Source organism: Boleophthalmus pectinirostris, unplaced genomic scaffold, assembly GCF_026225935.1.
Source record: "Boleophthalmus pectinirostris isolate CB_2022bp ecotype Guang Dong unplaced genomic scaffold, ASM2622593v1 HiC_scaffold_22, whole genome shotgun sequence".
In the NCBI taxonomy this organism is placed as follows: Eukaryota; Metazoa; Chordata; class Actinopteri; order Gobiiformes; family Gobiidae; genus Boleophthalmus; species Boleophthalmus pectinirostris.
The window spans coordinates 8,765,768-8,781,607 of NW_026571190.1; the positions used below are offsets into that span (position 1 = coordinate 8,765,768).

Here is a 15,840-nt window from a genome sequence, read left to right on the forward strand (position 1 = left end):
TCACTGTATAATTGTTGAACACCATATACACCATGGACCTGTACTTGGCTTTCATTATTGCTCTCAGTACAAACATTAGAGTAATTACAGTGCTCAGGTCACTATGGGTTACTGCTACTGGAGTCACTTCTCTAGTTATTACTGTAAATGTACCAGTACCATAGCACCAGTGGTACATGTTTATAGTTTAACATCACTTAAGTGGCAGTTGCAAAGTAAATTGAGAAGAAAAGAACAAAAATAGTAGAAATAGCAACTAGTTCGAAATCTGAATTCCTATCATCAACTCAGAAAATTCCAAAATACAGGGACAGTTTATGCAGTTTTACCAGGTTAAACCTTCATTTACAAGGGAATCATAACTATTGTGCAGTGTAGACCCTTTTTCATTTTGGCCCTTATTGACATTATGGTTGCTAGGTAACAGTCGTGGAATCACCTCTACGTATGTGACGTCATATCTGCTGCCCATGCCCAACCAGGAAGTGAAATGAAAAACCTCACAGTTTGTTTTTTATTTTTTATATACTTTAACACACCTACCCTCTTACCTGAGTACTACGTCTGCCTACTCTTCCCACCTCTGATCATGAGATAGATTTACACAGCAGCTAAGAGCAAAAGATCAGGATCTGGCAACCTTACACCTTTGCCATGTAACAGGACAGATCAGGCAATCCGAGCCTTCCCAGTGGAGAGGGAATAATTCGCCTGATGGCACTAATAATCACAGCTCTGTTACCGATCCATCACAAAGACTGACTCCTGCATTATAGATGGACCTGGGGACGACGTCATGTGTCCAGCAGGTACCAGGTGTCCTCCCCTTTGGGCTGAACTAGGCTACTGTTCACACTAGTATTTCAAACTTGATTTTGATACTGTGGTTTTAGAATGATCTTGAGCTGTATCAGAACAAGTATAAGAGCACATAAACTAGTATATGCCCATGGACCACTATGGAACCTACCTGGACCACTGAGGGATTACACAGATAACTCCACATTTAATATTAATGTGCAGTTACTTAATGTTGAAAATCACATTCTCTTGTCTAAAGAAAGGGATGAAATTTTAATACAATTCACCATTCAAATTACCTCTACTAAGCTGCAACTTTGAAGTTAGAAACTTTTGTATTTTGCCTCACTTGAACTGCTTCAGAGTCTTTTACACTCTGGGGTACTAGCAGCAAGCTGTTTGTAGCATCTCCGTGACAGAAGAACTCTCCTTTGTCTCCTAAAAGAGGCTTAATACGAACTCGTCTCCGTGGAGAAATGGGTTGTTAGGAAAATGAGAAATGACATTGGCTAACTGTTTAAACCGAGCAAGCTCCCTCAGTCACAGTGTGAAAACAGGAAAGATCAGATACAGGGCCTTTAAGTTGAAAAGTGAAATACCAAGAGGTTTCAAAGCGCCTGAATAATGCATTATAGACTCTATGATACATTATTCAGCCATATTGATCCTATAATATAGAGGCCCTTTAGAACAAAACATGTGTTCTTCCATCTAGACGAGATCACATTTGTAAATCCAAGACGTGCAGCCACTTTAGTACAAAACGGCAAACTGTTCAGCCAGGTATGTGGATGCAGCTATTGATATTTTGCAGCTGATGTCATCAACATAGCCTTTGGACACTAAACTAACTGGAGGCTCTACTCTAGGGTGACCAGACGTTCCTATTTACCCGGGACAGTCCCAGTTTTGAGCCCTGTGTCCATTGTCCCAGCAGATTTATCCAAAACCAGTGATTTGTCCCAGTTTTATACAAGAAATGTCCCAGGTGTCCCTATTTTTGATTCCTGCCAACAGCAATGAGAGGCATAAATTGTTTTGGTAAAATACAGAAAAGCTGCTTAAAGGGACAGTCTGGAATTTTGGACATAAGGCTTCATTTCCTGGTGAGCCAGAGTGTTGGAGACGTGTGGAGACACTTTTTAAAATATTCCATCCAGTCCTTCTATTTGCAGAAGTTCGTCAATGGCCATAGTTATCCTGCCACTAAAAACAGTCTTACCCACTCCACAAAACACCCGAAACAAATCTATTATTACACCAGACTATCGATGTAAATGTCTGTGTCGATAGAATATTGTTTAAAATAAAACTAACCTTGCATCGAGGGACTATTTTTTCAGCAGCAGCGGAATTTTACTTTGCGGGTAAGGCAGGTGCTTGGTGATATCATTCCGCCGCTGCCAAACTTTCTATTAGGAAGTACAACTCGCTACTGCTGCTCAGACATAAATCCTTCAAATGCAAGGTTGGTTTTACTTCTAAAATTATTCTGTCAGCACAGACATTCACATCAACAGTCTGGAGTTATAATAGATTTGCTTCGGGTGTTTTGTGGAGTGGGTAAGTCTGTTTTTAGTGGCAGGATAACTATGGCCATTGACATGCACTAGCCTAGCTCCAGCGACCTCTGCAAATACAAGGACTGGATGGAATATCTCAAAAAGTGTCTCCACACGTCTCCTACACTCTGGCTCACTAGGAAATGAGGTCCTATGTCCAATTCCAGACTGTCCCTTTAAAAATCACCAAACACAAAGAAAATGTGACAACTGACTCACATTAGTGCAGAGTGCAGAACAATTTTCCCTAACTACACACTTGTTTCACAGTTTTATTATTACCAACCAACCCAAACCAGGGATGTCCTAGTTTTTTATTTTGAAAATCTGGTCAGCCTACTCTGTCTGAAGCTTTGTTACTCAAGTTAGACTTTAATCTGACCTGTATTTTTACACAATCTAACCTTAAAGAACTGACTAAGTTGGAACCTACAACTGGTGAGCTGAGCGATGTTAAATAAGTCTCTCTCAAATAACAAGTTACAAGTTAGCTAGCATTAGTATGGAAGATCATTTGTTCCATTAGATTTAGAATTTTAAATATTCGTAAATTCCTCACTTTGAAATTTTTAGCTCTGAAAAAAGATGTTTGAAGTATTATTCTTCAGAATTTTAGTTGCTGAAATTTTAAGTATACTTTTCAATAGGTTTCAAATTCAAAATAAAAAAAATCACCTTTAAATATTCAGCACAGATATTTTCAAGCCTTCAAATTCAACAGTCAAAATTCAGAGTGTGACCAATCAGATCGGTTCACTGCACCATTTCCTGATTGTTACTAAATTAGATCGGAACACTTTGTATCGATTGCTTAGGTCTTGGCATCTTGGATCTTTTGTTGCAAATTTTTTTCACTGCAATTTTTTTCACTGCGAATTTTACACTCTGAATTTTGACTTTTGAATTTGAGGGCTTGAAAATATTTGTGCTGGATATTTACAAGGCAATCTTTTTATATTGAATTTTAAACACTTTAAAAATGTATTCTTAAAATTCCAGCAACTAAAATTCAGAATAAAACTTTTTTAGAGTTAAAAAATTCAAAATGAGAAATTTAACAACATTTAAAATTCAAAATCTGGTGAAACAAATGATCTTCCATACATTGGCCAACAGTTTTTCAGTTTGTCACTTTCACCTTTTTAGTTGAAAATCAAACTCCTTAACAACAAATCACCTCCTGAAAATGCGCTCTTTGAACCAATTTTGCATTTTTTCTTGACTTTTCAGATTATCTTAAAATGTTTTTTGACAATAATGTGTCACTATGGTAACCACTAACTAACATTCCATCATAGAGATAAATGTAGAACACCGTGATGCCACTGCAAATTCAACTCACAAAAGTAATACACAAAATCCTAAAATATTATGCTTGAATTAAACAAAACACAGCTAAGAACAAAATTAAAAGTGCTGTACCTGATTTTTGTTGTCTTTCGAAGCGTGAAAAACAAGTTCATTTTAAACAGTTTGCAGTGGGCCAAAGTGATTCCTCACTTACCTAAGACATTCAGAGCATTCTAATTATTCAGACGTTGACTTTAATAAGCTCTTTTCAGGACTCTCAGAGACCAGTGTGGAGTTTTGCGGTGACACCAACTAGCATGCTAACCCGCACTTCCTGATTATTGGAGAACAAAATGCTTTAATATGAATAAGTAGGGTAAGTAAAGCCCTATTCGCATTAGATTAATATTACCTGTGGACCTTTGGTGATTTGTAATAATGGTGAAGGATGCCTGAGATCTTAATCCTGTGTGAATGCGCCATGTCTGTCACTTGTAAAGTAAAAATTCTGCCGCAAATTACCAATTATATTTTGCCAAACACAGCTGTCTGGTGATAATACTCGTCCCCTTCAGATCTGCATCTGAGTGTTTGTTGTTGTAATTGTGAGTCTTTTCTGTCTTTCTTTTCTTCCTGTGATATTTTTTCTTTCAATCTCTGTATCAATGTCAGTAAAAAAAGAGTAATTTATGAACTTTGCTTATCCCGTGCAAATGCGCTGCAAGTAACACAGAGATGGGGCAGTAATTAGCAAATTATCAGACGTCCCCGGGTTGTACTTATCCCGTGCGAATAAAGCTTAATTTAGTTGATCTGTTGTATGTTATAATATTGTTTCCTCATGAAAACATACCTGGAGTCGTGTTTCATTTCATTCACACATGTTTAACACACAAACCATACATGCATGTTCTCTCAAACTGAAAATGTTCAGTTCTACCTTGTGATGTCATTTGGTAACAAAGGAAGAGCTCTACTGTGTTTTTAATCTCCATCCACGTTCATTAGAATTATTTGGGTAACTTTAGCCCTGGAATTGCCAATCTCTACTGAACTAAAACTAAAACGTAGCTGTTAACTTGAAAACTACCACAGAGCATTTTGAGCTTTGGAGATGCAGACAGCCTAATAATAAAGGATTACTCAAACACGTGTGAATGAAACAAAACACAACTCCTGGTATGTTTTAACATTCTAACTTGACGTAAAGATCACTAGAGTCCATTTCGCGTATTCTGAATCAATTTATTTGACGTACAAAAATAAAACAATAGACCCCAGTGACGTTTCCTCTTTCTCAAGCTTATCTTCCTGGACCATGTCAGCTGTCTGTCTGTGTTTCCTCAGGCTTTTGTATTATTCATGCCCCGCCCCCTCAGCCGCCCGGGCCTCTCGAGTTTCACCTGCCCAGCCAGATGACAAATTAAGACTCCTTCCACGGGCCGGGACTGGCTTCTCCAACACGTATCCATACACCCCACCGCCGCCGCCAAGAAGCAAAGCCGCTGCCCTGCTTCCTGTCTACCTGATGACACACATTTCACCTTACGCACATACAGAGAAAGAGAGAGGGACAGAGAGAGAGAGAGAGAGAGAGAGGAGGGGTCACTGTGGTGAATGAGAGAGAGGGAGTAGGTCAGTGGGAGCAGCGTAGAGTGACAGCAAAACTCTACACTGGAGCTGTCTAGGCCAACAATTCTTTTGAGGAAAACTACAAGAGGGAATTTTAAAGGACTTCTTTTATTTTTTTTATTTTATATCACCACTTTTTTAGAGAATAATTAGTGATGGGAAACAAATTTTACAGTTTTATATGGTGACAACGCTTGAAGAGATAACTAAAGGTAAGAGTGTAATAACTACTGCTATATTTCTGATCTGTTTTATAATTTTGTTTCATCATTAAAAAACATACCTGGAGTTGTGTTGTTTTTTTTTCATTCACACATTTATCACATTTTAAGGCATATTTAGACTGAGTTTTTCTCTCAGACTGAAAACACTCTGTTCCACCTTCTGATCTCATGTCATACAGGAAGTGCTCCACTGCGTTTTTAGACTCTATACAGCTTCACTGGAATCACTTGGATAAATTCAGCCCTGGAATTTACAGTCTTTACTGAACCAAATGGTAAAAGGTAGCTGTTAACTTGAAAACTACCACTACATGACATCACAAGGTGGAACAGAGTATTTTGAGCTTTGGAGATGTAAGTAAGACTAATAATAAAGGATTACTCAAACATGTGTGAATGAAACTCAACACAACTCTCCAGGTATGTTTTTTTTTTTTTTAACATGACTAAAAGCTTACAGGAGCCAATTTGGTGTAATATAGGACCTTAAATATAATATAAAACGAAGAACAAATAGTTTATTAAGATATGATTAATAACCACTTAAATAATTTTCCTACCTCGTAATTAAGTATTTAGTTACTAAGCTTTAAGCATTCTTAATAAAGTTCATTATAAATAAAGTTTAAAGGTGCATTGTGTAACTTTTTTGGTGGAGAGTGGTGTTGCTTGTTTCTATGGATATGTCATTGCTTTGGTTTGAATGTTCCACAGTGTGACATTAAACAGCTTTACTTTACATTTATTACATTTTATAGTTTTATAGCTCCAAAATACCCAGAAAAACAGGTATTCTGACTGTGAGCAGGGTCATCTCTCCACAGATCTGACCTGTAACTTTGTCTGGTTTGGTCTAAAAGAGAAGCTAGAAAGGTTTAATGCCGCACTGTGAACCATTGCAGACAAAGCAGTAACATCTCCATGGAGGAAAGCATCTGATAGGCACTCCACCAGAAAAGTTACACAGTGCATCTTTAAAATGTGTTCATGCTTTGTTAAGGCTAATTAAAGTGAGACTATTATAAAGTGTTAGTATTCTACTTGTTCGTACATCAGATGAATAATATTAACTTTTACTTGTGTAGTGTTTATAAGAAATTGTATTTGTAGTTTTAATTGCTATGTTTTTTTTGGTCATATTCTTATTCTGATTTCAAGAAGACTAAATCATAAATCAGATGACTTCACAGCAGGATATTCACCACAGTAAAAGCTTAAAAATGAAATGATCTGTCTAATGTTTAACACTGCAGAGCATTGCAGTAATATCATTTTTTTATCCAGTACAATTTTTCACACCAAGTACCATCAAAGAAAAGATTTGGCTTTCTGATTACCACTAGATCTAAACCAGGTCTTTAACAGGACTATTCCAGGTCCAATCTGGGGCTAAATCAGGTCTAAACTCTACAGGACTACATCATTTCCACTGTAATTCTAAACAAGAAATTACCCAAAGGACATAAAAGTGGTAGAATGAACTTTCCGTGTACAGTATGAAGGAACTTGCACACCACCAGTACACCTGCCACAGTTTGAGAAACACTGAATTAGTTGTAACTTATTTATTTTTAACCAGACAAAGCTATAAAATATCCATGTAGACAAGCAGGCCTCCACCGAAAGTTCCCTCTGTTTGGCTTTAAATTTGCTATATTACACAAAAGTGACTCTCAGAAACATTAAACCATGTGATAATGTTGTTACCTCCTCAAAAACATACCTGGATTTGTGTTTTGTTTCATTCACACGTGTCTGAATAATCCTTTATCGCCAGTCTGTCTACATCTCCAAAGCTCAAAATGCTCTGTTCCCCCTTGTGATGTTATGCAGTGGTAGTTTTGTTAGTTAACAGTTATTTTTTACCTTTAGTTCAGTAGAGATTGGCAATTCCAGGGCTGAAATTTGTCCAAATGATTCTAGTGAACGTGCATGCAGTTTAAAAACACAGTGGAGCACATTTTCCTTATGCAGAGTTTGTGTGTTAAACATGGGTGAATGAAACAAAACACAACTCCAGGTCTGTTTGTGATGAGGAAACAACATTGTAACAGATGTCAGAAAATAGTGTAATATAGGCCATTTTAATATATAATTCATTGTATTTAACATAGGAAATTAATTAAACAACATTGTTATATTGTTTTGTAACACAAGATACAGAGACGTGCACAACCCCAGAATGCAGCTCTATCCGAGTCTCAGGGTAACATTAGGACAGGTATAGCTGTTCCACTTAATTGTTTTGGAACGCGCTTCATAATCACTGAATAATCATTTGAGATGGAAACCTCATTAGCATACGGAGCAGCGTGTCTCGACCTGTAAAGTACCTGGAAAACGTAGAGGCACAACTTTATTTATCTATTGTTGTTGTAATACTAAAATTTCAAACTTGATTTTGATACTAAAGAATAGACTCAATACTCTTCTGATACTGCGATGAAAATTCAAATAAAACTCTTTCTTTAGACAATAGAATGTGATTTTCAACATTAAATCGTAGTACTGTACTTTATTTGATATTACCATGTAGTCTTATATCTGTGTAATCCCTCTGTGGTCCAGGTAGGTTTCATAGTGGTCCATGGGCGTATATAATAGACTATGTGCTCTTATACTTGTTCTGGTACAGTTCAAGATCATTCTAAAGACATTCATGTCCTGTGATCGTGAATGTTTTAGTAACGATACCAGTTTCAACATTAGTTTTAATCTCACTGTAGTGTCTGATTTTTGATATTTTTGACATAACTATTAGTCATCTTATAGAATTGTTTCTTCACCGGGGGTTGTGTTTGTTGCAGTCAGACATGCCTGAGTAATCCCACGTGTTACGTCCTTCTCGAAATACTCTGATCCACCAGGTGATGTCATGCGGTGATGACCTCCGTCTTCTTCTTTCAGTGGGTCTCGTTAACACTTAGCAGCTATTGTGTTCTGCTTTAAGTTAATAGCACTTGCATTATTCGTTAACAAAAGGTCCTATATTCAAAACAAGACAAGAAAAACAACAAAGAAAAAAAAAATATGAAGGAACAACCTTATAACATAGATCATAAAATATATCTATGTTTAAACAGAAATGTTACTGAAAAGTTTATTTTAATAGCAGCTTGACAGTATAGCACTTGTTCACAGATATAAAGGTTGTTGTGTTCTTGGGCAAGACACTTCACTCACCTTGCAATGTATGAATGTGGTGTGAGTCAGTGAGTGGGGAGACTTGTGAATGGGAATACTAATAATATACAATACTAAGGCATTATTATTGGACCTGATAATAAGCAAATCCAGAAAAGTAACTGTACTTTCTTGAGTAATGGTGTTTATTAGGGATATAACAATAACCGAAATATTGTGATATTGTATCATCAAAAGTCTCACAATAATATCGTGGGTCATTATATAGATATACAAGCCTTTTTGCTAAAATTAATAGTTATGTGTTTTTTTTTTATGTCTTTCTTTGTGATTTCATTGTCTTTCTTAATGTGTAAAGCACTTTGAATTACTTTGTGTATGGGTTGTGCTATACAAATAAACTTGCCTTCGTCTTGCCACGGTGCACCAAAAGCTAAAAAACAGAGGGAACTATATAGACAATGATCCTTTGGTGTTGTAAGTGCAAACTACGTGAAGAAATACCTTAAGCACTTGTAAATCGTAATTCTTCATATTATAACACCACCAGAGGCCTTTCAAGACTTTTCCAAGGCTTTTAAAAGGAAAAGTAAGCCTCCACAAAATATCGTTACAAATATGGAGCCGTGAGATGCATATCGTGAAAATATTGTATTGAAGGATTTTGATATCATTTCATCCCTAGTGTTGATACTGTTTATGATGTTATTAATATTTCATTTTAGAGCTGAAATGTAACAGTCTTGTCTTTGTCTTTGTAGGAATCTTCATGGGGACCAAATTTGGGCAGAGCAGGTTTGCTTTGGCCAGGTGGAGCTGTCCTCATACACCTATATGTCAGTATCGACGTAGAAACAAGCAGGCATAAGTAAAACTTCATCCATTACAGGTATGTTTGAAAGACAAATAAACTCACTTTTGTTTATTGGTACTTGTGCTTGCGTTATCTTCTGATCCTATAATGTATTTCCTCATTAAAAAACATACCCGGAGTTGTTGTTTCATTCACACATTTAACACACTATAACTTATATTGTTATATTGCATATTTAGGGTGAGTTCTTCTCTCAAAAGGAAACACTCTGTTCCACTTTATGATACCATGTGATAATACAGGAAGTTCTCCACTGTGTTTTGGAACTCAATACACCTTCACTAGAATCATTTGAATGACAGCTCCAGGTAGCTGTTAACCTGAAAACGTCTACTAAATGACAAGACATCACAAGATGGAACAGAATTTTGAGCTTTGGAGATGTAGACAGACTAGTAATGAAAGGTTTTTGATGAGGTAACAACATTCTAAAATGGCATAAAGTTTGCAAGAATCAATTTTGAGTAATATAGGATTGTTAACGTATAATATTTTAATTTAAAAAGCCATTTCATTGTAATTAAAAAAGGTATCCAAAATACATTACTAAAACCTTCTGCAAATGATGGAAATCTGATGTGCCCAAATTGAATTCAGTTTGCCTGCCTTACTTCCCTGCATTTTGATTTCACAGAATTTTTTTTCCTATTGGTTTGTTTGTGTCTACTTATAGTACCATAATGTAAATATAACATTGACTTAAAAAAAATTGATAACTGTGTTCCCTCATCATTCATTTACTCCGAGTTGTATTTTGATGATTCATGCATCTTCAGACTTGAGGACTCAGAAAATTGCAGTTTTCACTTACCCCTTCTCCGTGCATAATTGCTCTTTGTCTAATTCTCAGACTCTTGAGTTCTAAAATGTCACATAGCAACAAACTATAAAAACATTTAAATGATAATCTGCTGCTTGTATACAAGGAAATGTCAGTATAAAAAGGCGGGCCTATCAGTTCCATTTTGAACAGGAAATCAATAGACTTATTTTTAAGGTGTTTAGATCAGTCTGGGTGTTTACAATCAATGTAAAATAATGATATACGTATGTTATAGTTGAATGCTAAATACCAGAAAAATATCTTTTTTTAACAAAATGTTTTTTACCATATTTAACTCTCATTTTTTTTGTTTGAAGGTATCACCACTGTAACCAGCAAGGAGGGAATGGTGCGCTGCTAACTACGTGTCAAAATGCCTGGCAAGAAAGACAACAAAAAGGATGCAAAGAAAGGAAAACCTGAACCCGAGAAAAAGAAAGAGGAGGAGAAGAAAGGAAAGGATGACAAGAAGGGAGGAAAGGATGACAAGAAAGGAAAAGATGACAAGAAAGATGACAAAAAGGGAGGAAAGGATGACAAGAAAGGAGGAAAGAAGGGGAAAGAGGAGCCTCCACCAAAAGGCAAGGACGATGGGAAGAAAGGAAAGGACAAGGGCAAAGGAAAGAAGGTGGAGTCTGAAGAGGAGGACGAGGAGCTGTTGAGCGAGGAAGAGGAAGAAGAGAGTGATGAGGAAGACTCTGAGGATGACAAGCGAAAGAAAGGCAAAGGAGGAAAGGGGGATAAAGGGAAGAAAGGCAGTAAGCCCAAGAGACGGGGGGATGACTCCGACGAGGACTCTGAGGAAGACGAAGATGAGGATGAGGACTCCGACGACGAAGATGACAGCAAATCCAAAAAGAAAGCCAAAGGAGGGAAAGACGATGGAAAGAAGAAGAAAAAGAAGGATATTACTGCGGCCCCAATCAAGGACATGCACAAGAGAGGTCTCAAAAACATGTCCAGGATGTTCATGAAGTTTTCAGGTTTCAAAAGACGCAGGACCAGCAGGAAGAAGCTGAAGAGTACATCTCGCTTGTTTCTCGGATTAGGGAAAAGGAAAAATCGGATAAAGTCAGCCAAGAAGAAACGTCGCAAATCTATGCTAAAACACACCTCTCGATTAATGTTTCGATTCAAAGCCAGCAAAAAGAAGAAAAAGGAGAAGGAGGCAAAGGAGAAGGCAGCTAACGGCGGCAACAAACCGACATACATGCTGCTACGATTAGGCGGAAACTCGAATCAGAAAACTGGATTTTTCAAGGGGATGTTCGGTCAAAAAGATCCCGCTGGGTTTAAAAACAGAAGTAAGATTCTTGGGAGGGTTGCCGCGGCTACCAACTGGCTGACAAATCGCTTCCTGTCCAGTAAAATGCGAGGCCGTAGAGGACAGCAAGGGCAGAGGCAGAGTCGTAGAGGGCACTCGCACGGTTACCAAAATGACGGTTACGATTATGGCGACGACCCTTACGGCCAAGACCCACGATATGGAGGTCACCAGAAGGGTTACGGGGCGTATGATAATGGCTATGGCGGTTATGGAGATGAAGCCGCTTATGGAGGCCAAGGTCATTACGGTGATCAAGGACAATACCAGGATCAGTATGGTTACTATGAGGGAGACGGAGCAGACTACCAGGACTTGGGTTACTACGAGGAAGAAGGGCTGTACGATCCGAACGCCGAATATTACGAAGGCGGGGTTTATGATGATGGAATGGGGAATTATTATAACCCATACGGAGCCACACAAGATTACTATGGTCAGGAAGCCGATTATTACCAGCAACAGCAGCAGGCAATGGGAGGATACGGCGACGAGGCTCTTGAGTACTACGCCGTGATGGGAGAAGATCACATGTACGCGGGTGGGATGGATGGTTACATGGATCCTATGGCGCAGGTTTATCCAGCTGAAATGGCTCAAGCGGGATATTTTGGTGAAGGCCAAGCTGGGTTTTATGATCCCGGGCAGGCCGCTTTTCAAAATCCATACGCACAAATGCAAATGCAGGCTGGACTTCCCACAGATTTCCAACTCAACTATAGTCAAGGGGGAATGCCGTACCAAGACTTCAACTCTCAGCAGGCTATGGGAATGGGAATGCCGGGAGGTCAAGGTTTTGGATTTCCAGGTCAAGGAATGGACCAGACTCAGGCCCTCTATGGAGATCAATTTGCAAACCAACCAGATCAATTTTTGGACGCTGGAGGCATGCAGGGAGGGGACGTCACGTTCAGAGTCCCTAGACCGCAAGTTCGTCTCTTCGGCAAAGAGCGTCTAGATGTGCCCCTTCCGCCACCACCTACTATGCCTCCAGATCCAGAGTTTGAAGGAATGTCGGAGATACAATATGAAGACCAAATTCCACTCACCCCTGGTCTGGTGCCTGGTGGCATGCTCTCTGTTCCACAAATAGGACTACCACAGCAACAGATGACGATGTCTCCACAAGATCAGATGATGATGGCTCAACAAGATCAGATGATGATGGCTCAACAAGATCAGATGATGATGGCTCAACAAAATCAGATGATGATGGCTCAACAAAACCAGATGATGATGGCTCAACAAAACCAGATGATGATGGATCAACAAAACCAGATGATGATGGACCAACAAACTCAGATGATGCAGCAAGCGCAAGCAGGGGTGATGGCCCCACAGGAACAAATGATGATGCCCCCACAGAGTCTGTCACCCGCGCAACAAATGATGCTCCAGGATCAGCAGCAGCAGATGGGCATGCCTCCGATGATGCCTTCACCAGCCATGTCACCACAGCCTCAAATGATGATGCCACAGCAGCAAGCAATGTTACAAGACCCAGGCATGTCAGCCCAAATGATGCAAGCAATGTCTCCCCAACCAGCCATGATGTCACCCCAACCTCAGATGATGTTACCACAGCAACAGATGATGCCCCAACAGGTCATGTCTCCACAGCCTGCAATGATGGCGCAGCAACCAATGGTGTCACCACAGGTATGGAAAATTCTGTTTAATATAAAAATACTTATTGCTTAACATACTTTTAAACAGTGTTAAAATGTGTGGATTATGTTATGTTTTGTTCCCAGCAAATGATGGCAGACCAGATGATGATGATGGCACAGGATCAGGGTTATGGACCTCCTTCGATCCCCACACCTTCTGCGATGATTATCAAGCAGGCAGGCATGACTCCTCTTCCTGCCCGTAGAATGCAAGCATCCCCCACCCCCTCCCGGCGCTCAATGATGATGCCTTCACCTCAGATGCAGCGTCATCCCATGGCTATGTCAGGGTCGCCCATGATGCCTCCACGACAAATGCACTCTCCACAGCCTTCAATGAGAAATGGCTTCATGGGTGCTCATAGACCACCCTCAGTCATGTCTAGACGGATGTCGCCTCCCCCCTCTCCGCGCGCTTCTCCCCTTGCCCATCAAAGAATGCCCCCTCAGAGATCACCTCCTCCCATGGCTCGACCCCGGTCCCCTCCGCACTCTCCACGAGCCTCCATGATGCGCCGCAGTCCCCCGGGTTCACCAAGAGCCTCTATGCGGCGCCGCTCTCCTCCTGGCTCTCCTCGAGCTTCCATGAGGAGACCAAGTCCTCCTCCTGCAGCCAGCCCTGCTCGCAGCCCATTTGGAGGAAGAAAAATTGAGGCTCGCCCGCCGTCTCCAAGCCGGGCACCTCCAAGCCGGGCATCTCCACCGGTGTCACCCCAACTTAACAGAAGGCTTTCTCCCTCTCCTCCCCCATCACATCGCAGCATCTCCCCCACTGGACCACGGCCTGCTCAGGCATCCCCTACCCTCTCCCGTCGCTCCACCCGTTTACTCAGGGACCCTACTCCTTTGGCCAGGCCCAGGATGGGTGTACCTCTAGGCACAGTGAGACCATCTCCCATGGGTCTCAGAGGACGCCCAGTGCCCCCTCCAACCCAAAATGTACGTCCGTTCCGTGCCTCCTCCATCCATAGTAACAGGTCCTCTGTTCTCACCATAGACTCCTCCCTTCACTCTTCTCCCTTTCACTCTCCTCCTATGATACATCGGGCTCCGTTGGGGAGAAGGGAGTCTGGTCGCATTCTCCATCGTCCTGTGGCTAGAGGGCGCCCTTTAATTGCTCAGCAGTCCATGAGGAGTATGCCTCCACCCTCTCCTCAGATGTCACTTAAACACATGGGGCACCCTGCCTCCCCAAGACTTTCGCCAAGATATTCTCATCCCCCATCCCCAATCATGTCTCCACACCCACCTGCTTTTGCACCAGAACCTCAAATGCCTGGGATGTACGCAGACCCTTACATTGATCAGGCACAGCAGTTCACGGCCCCTCCTTCCCCCATGCTGTCTCGTGCTATACAAAACCAGGCACTACAGCAAGCTTCTTTCGCCTCTCCTTTTGGTCCAGCAGGATCTCCAGTGGTCAATGCCGGCGGGATGGGTGCTGAATTTGCAGATCCATACGTTCCTTCTTCTCCCTCTCTTTCCGGTGCGATGCAAAACCAGATGATCCGCGATGCCTCATATGTTTCTCCTTTACAAAGACCAGGTTCACCCTATGAGCAGCCCATGGCTCCATCTTCTCCCCTGCTCTCGGGGGCTCTGCAGAATCAAGCACTAAGAGATGCATCGTACGTTTCTCCGATGTCTCCTTACCAGCAACCCATGGCCCCTTCTTCTCCTGTGCTGTCAGGGGCTCTACAGAACCAAGCCATTCGAGGAGCGTCATATGTGTCCCCGCTTCAGAGGCCCGTCTCCCCATATGCCTCTGTGCCCTCGTCCCCAATGCTTTCTGGAGCTATGAGGCATGGGCAGGCGTTAAGAGGAGTGGCTTCTTACCAAGTGCCAGGTATGCAGTCGCCATATGGACCTACTGTGATTGGTCCGTATGGTGACATAATTGAACCTGCCCCCGCCCCAATGCTCCATGATGCCCTTCAGAATAGATCAGGGTTACAGGGCGTCTCCACTTTGAGATCTCCCATGATGCAGAGAAGGAACCCCTACGCTCCTGCCACTCCTCAGCTCAACCGGGCATTACAGCAGAACCCCGGCCTCCGCCAAGCATCTTATCATTCCCCAATACAATTCCGATCGCCGTACGCGCCCGCCTCACCCATGCTGGGCTCGGCCTTGCAGAACCGACAGCTGATGCAGTCATCCTATAGGCTGCCGGACGGGACCCTGGTGTCCCCTTATGCAGACCCTCGGACCTCACCTATGCTTGGCAGTGCACTACAAAATCCACAACTCCGAGGGGCTTCCTTTACTTTACCTGATGGATCATACATACGGGTAAGAACAAAGAGCTTTTTATTCTTTTTATGTAATATGTTCTAGATATGCGTTCTATGTCAACACATTGCATGAACCTTAGTGATAGAAACAGGCCAAATATGGGTCAGGTATGTGGAGATTCAAGATTTACAGTAAGAATGTAAGTTTTTCAGTGCAATAAACACTGCCAAAATTATTATTATTTTTTTAAAGTATGCTTTT

General features: G+C 41.0%; 1 protein-coding gene across 1 annotated transcript in view; it reads left to right on the top strand.

Moving 5' to 3' along the window:
* Positions 1 to 10,723: 10,723 nt before the first annotated feature.
* The window catches only part of LOC129410308 (unconventional myosin-XV-like), a 96,975-nt gene continuing 91,858 nt past the window's right edge, over positions 10,724 to 15,840 (top strand). The window contains 3 exon segments of the mRNA XM_055158024.1: positions 10,724 to 13,333; positions 13,429 to 14,660; positions 14,886 to 15,636. Coding sequence (XP_055013999.1) covers positions 10,724 to 13,333; positions 13,429 to 14,660; positions 14,886 to 15,636 — 4,593 coding nt within the window.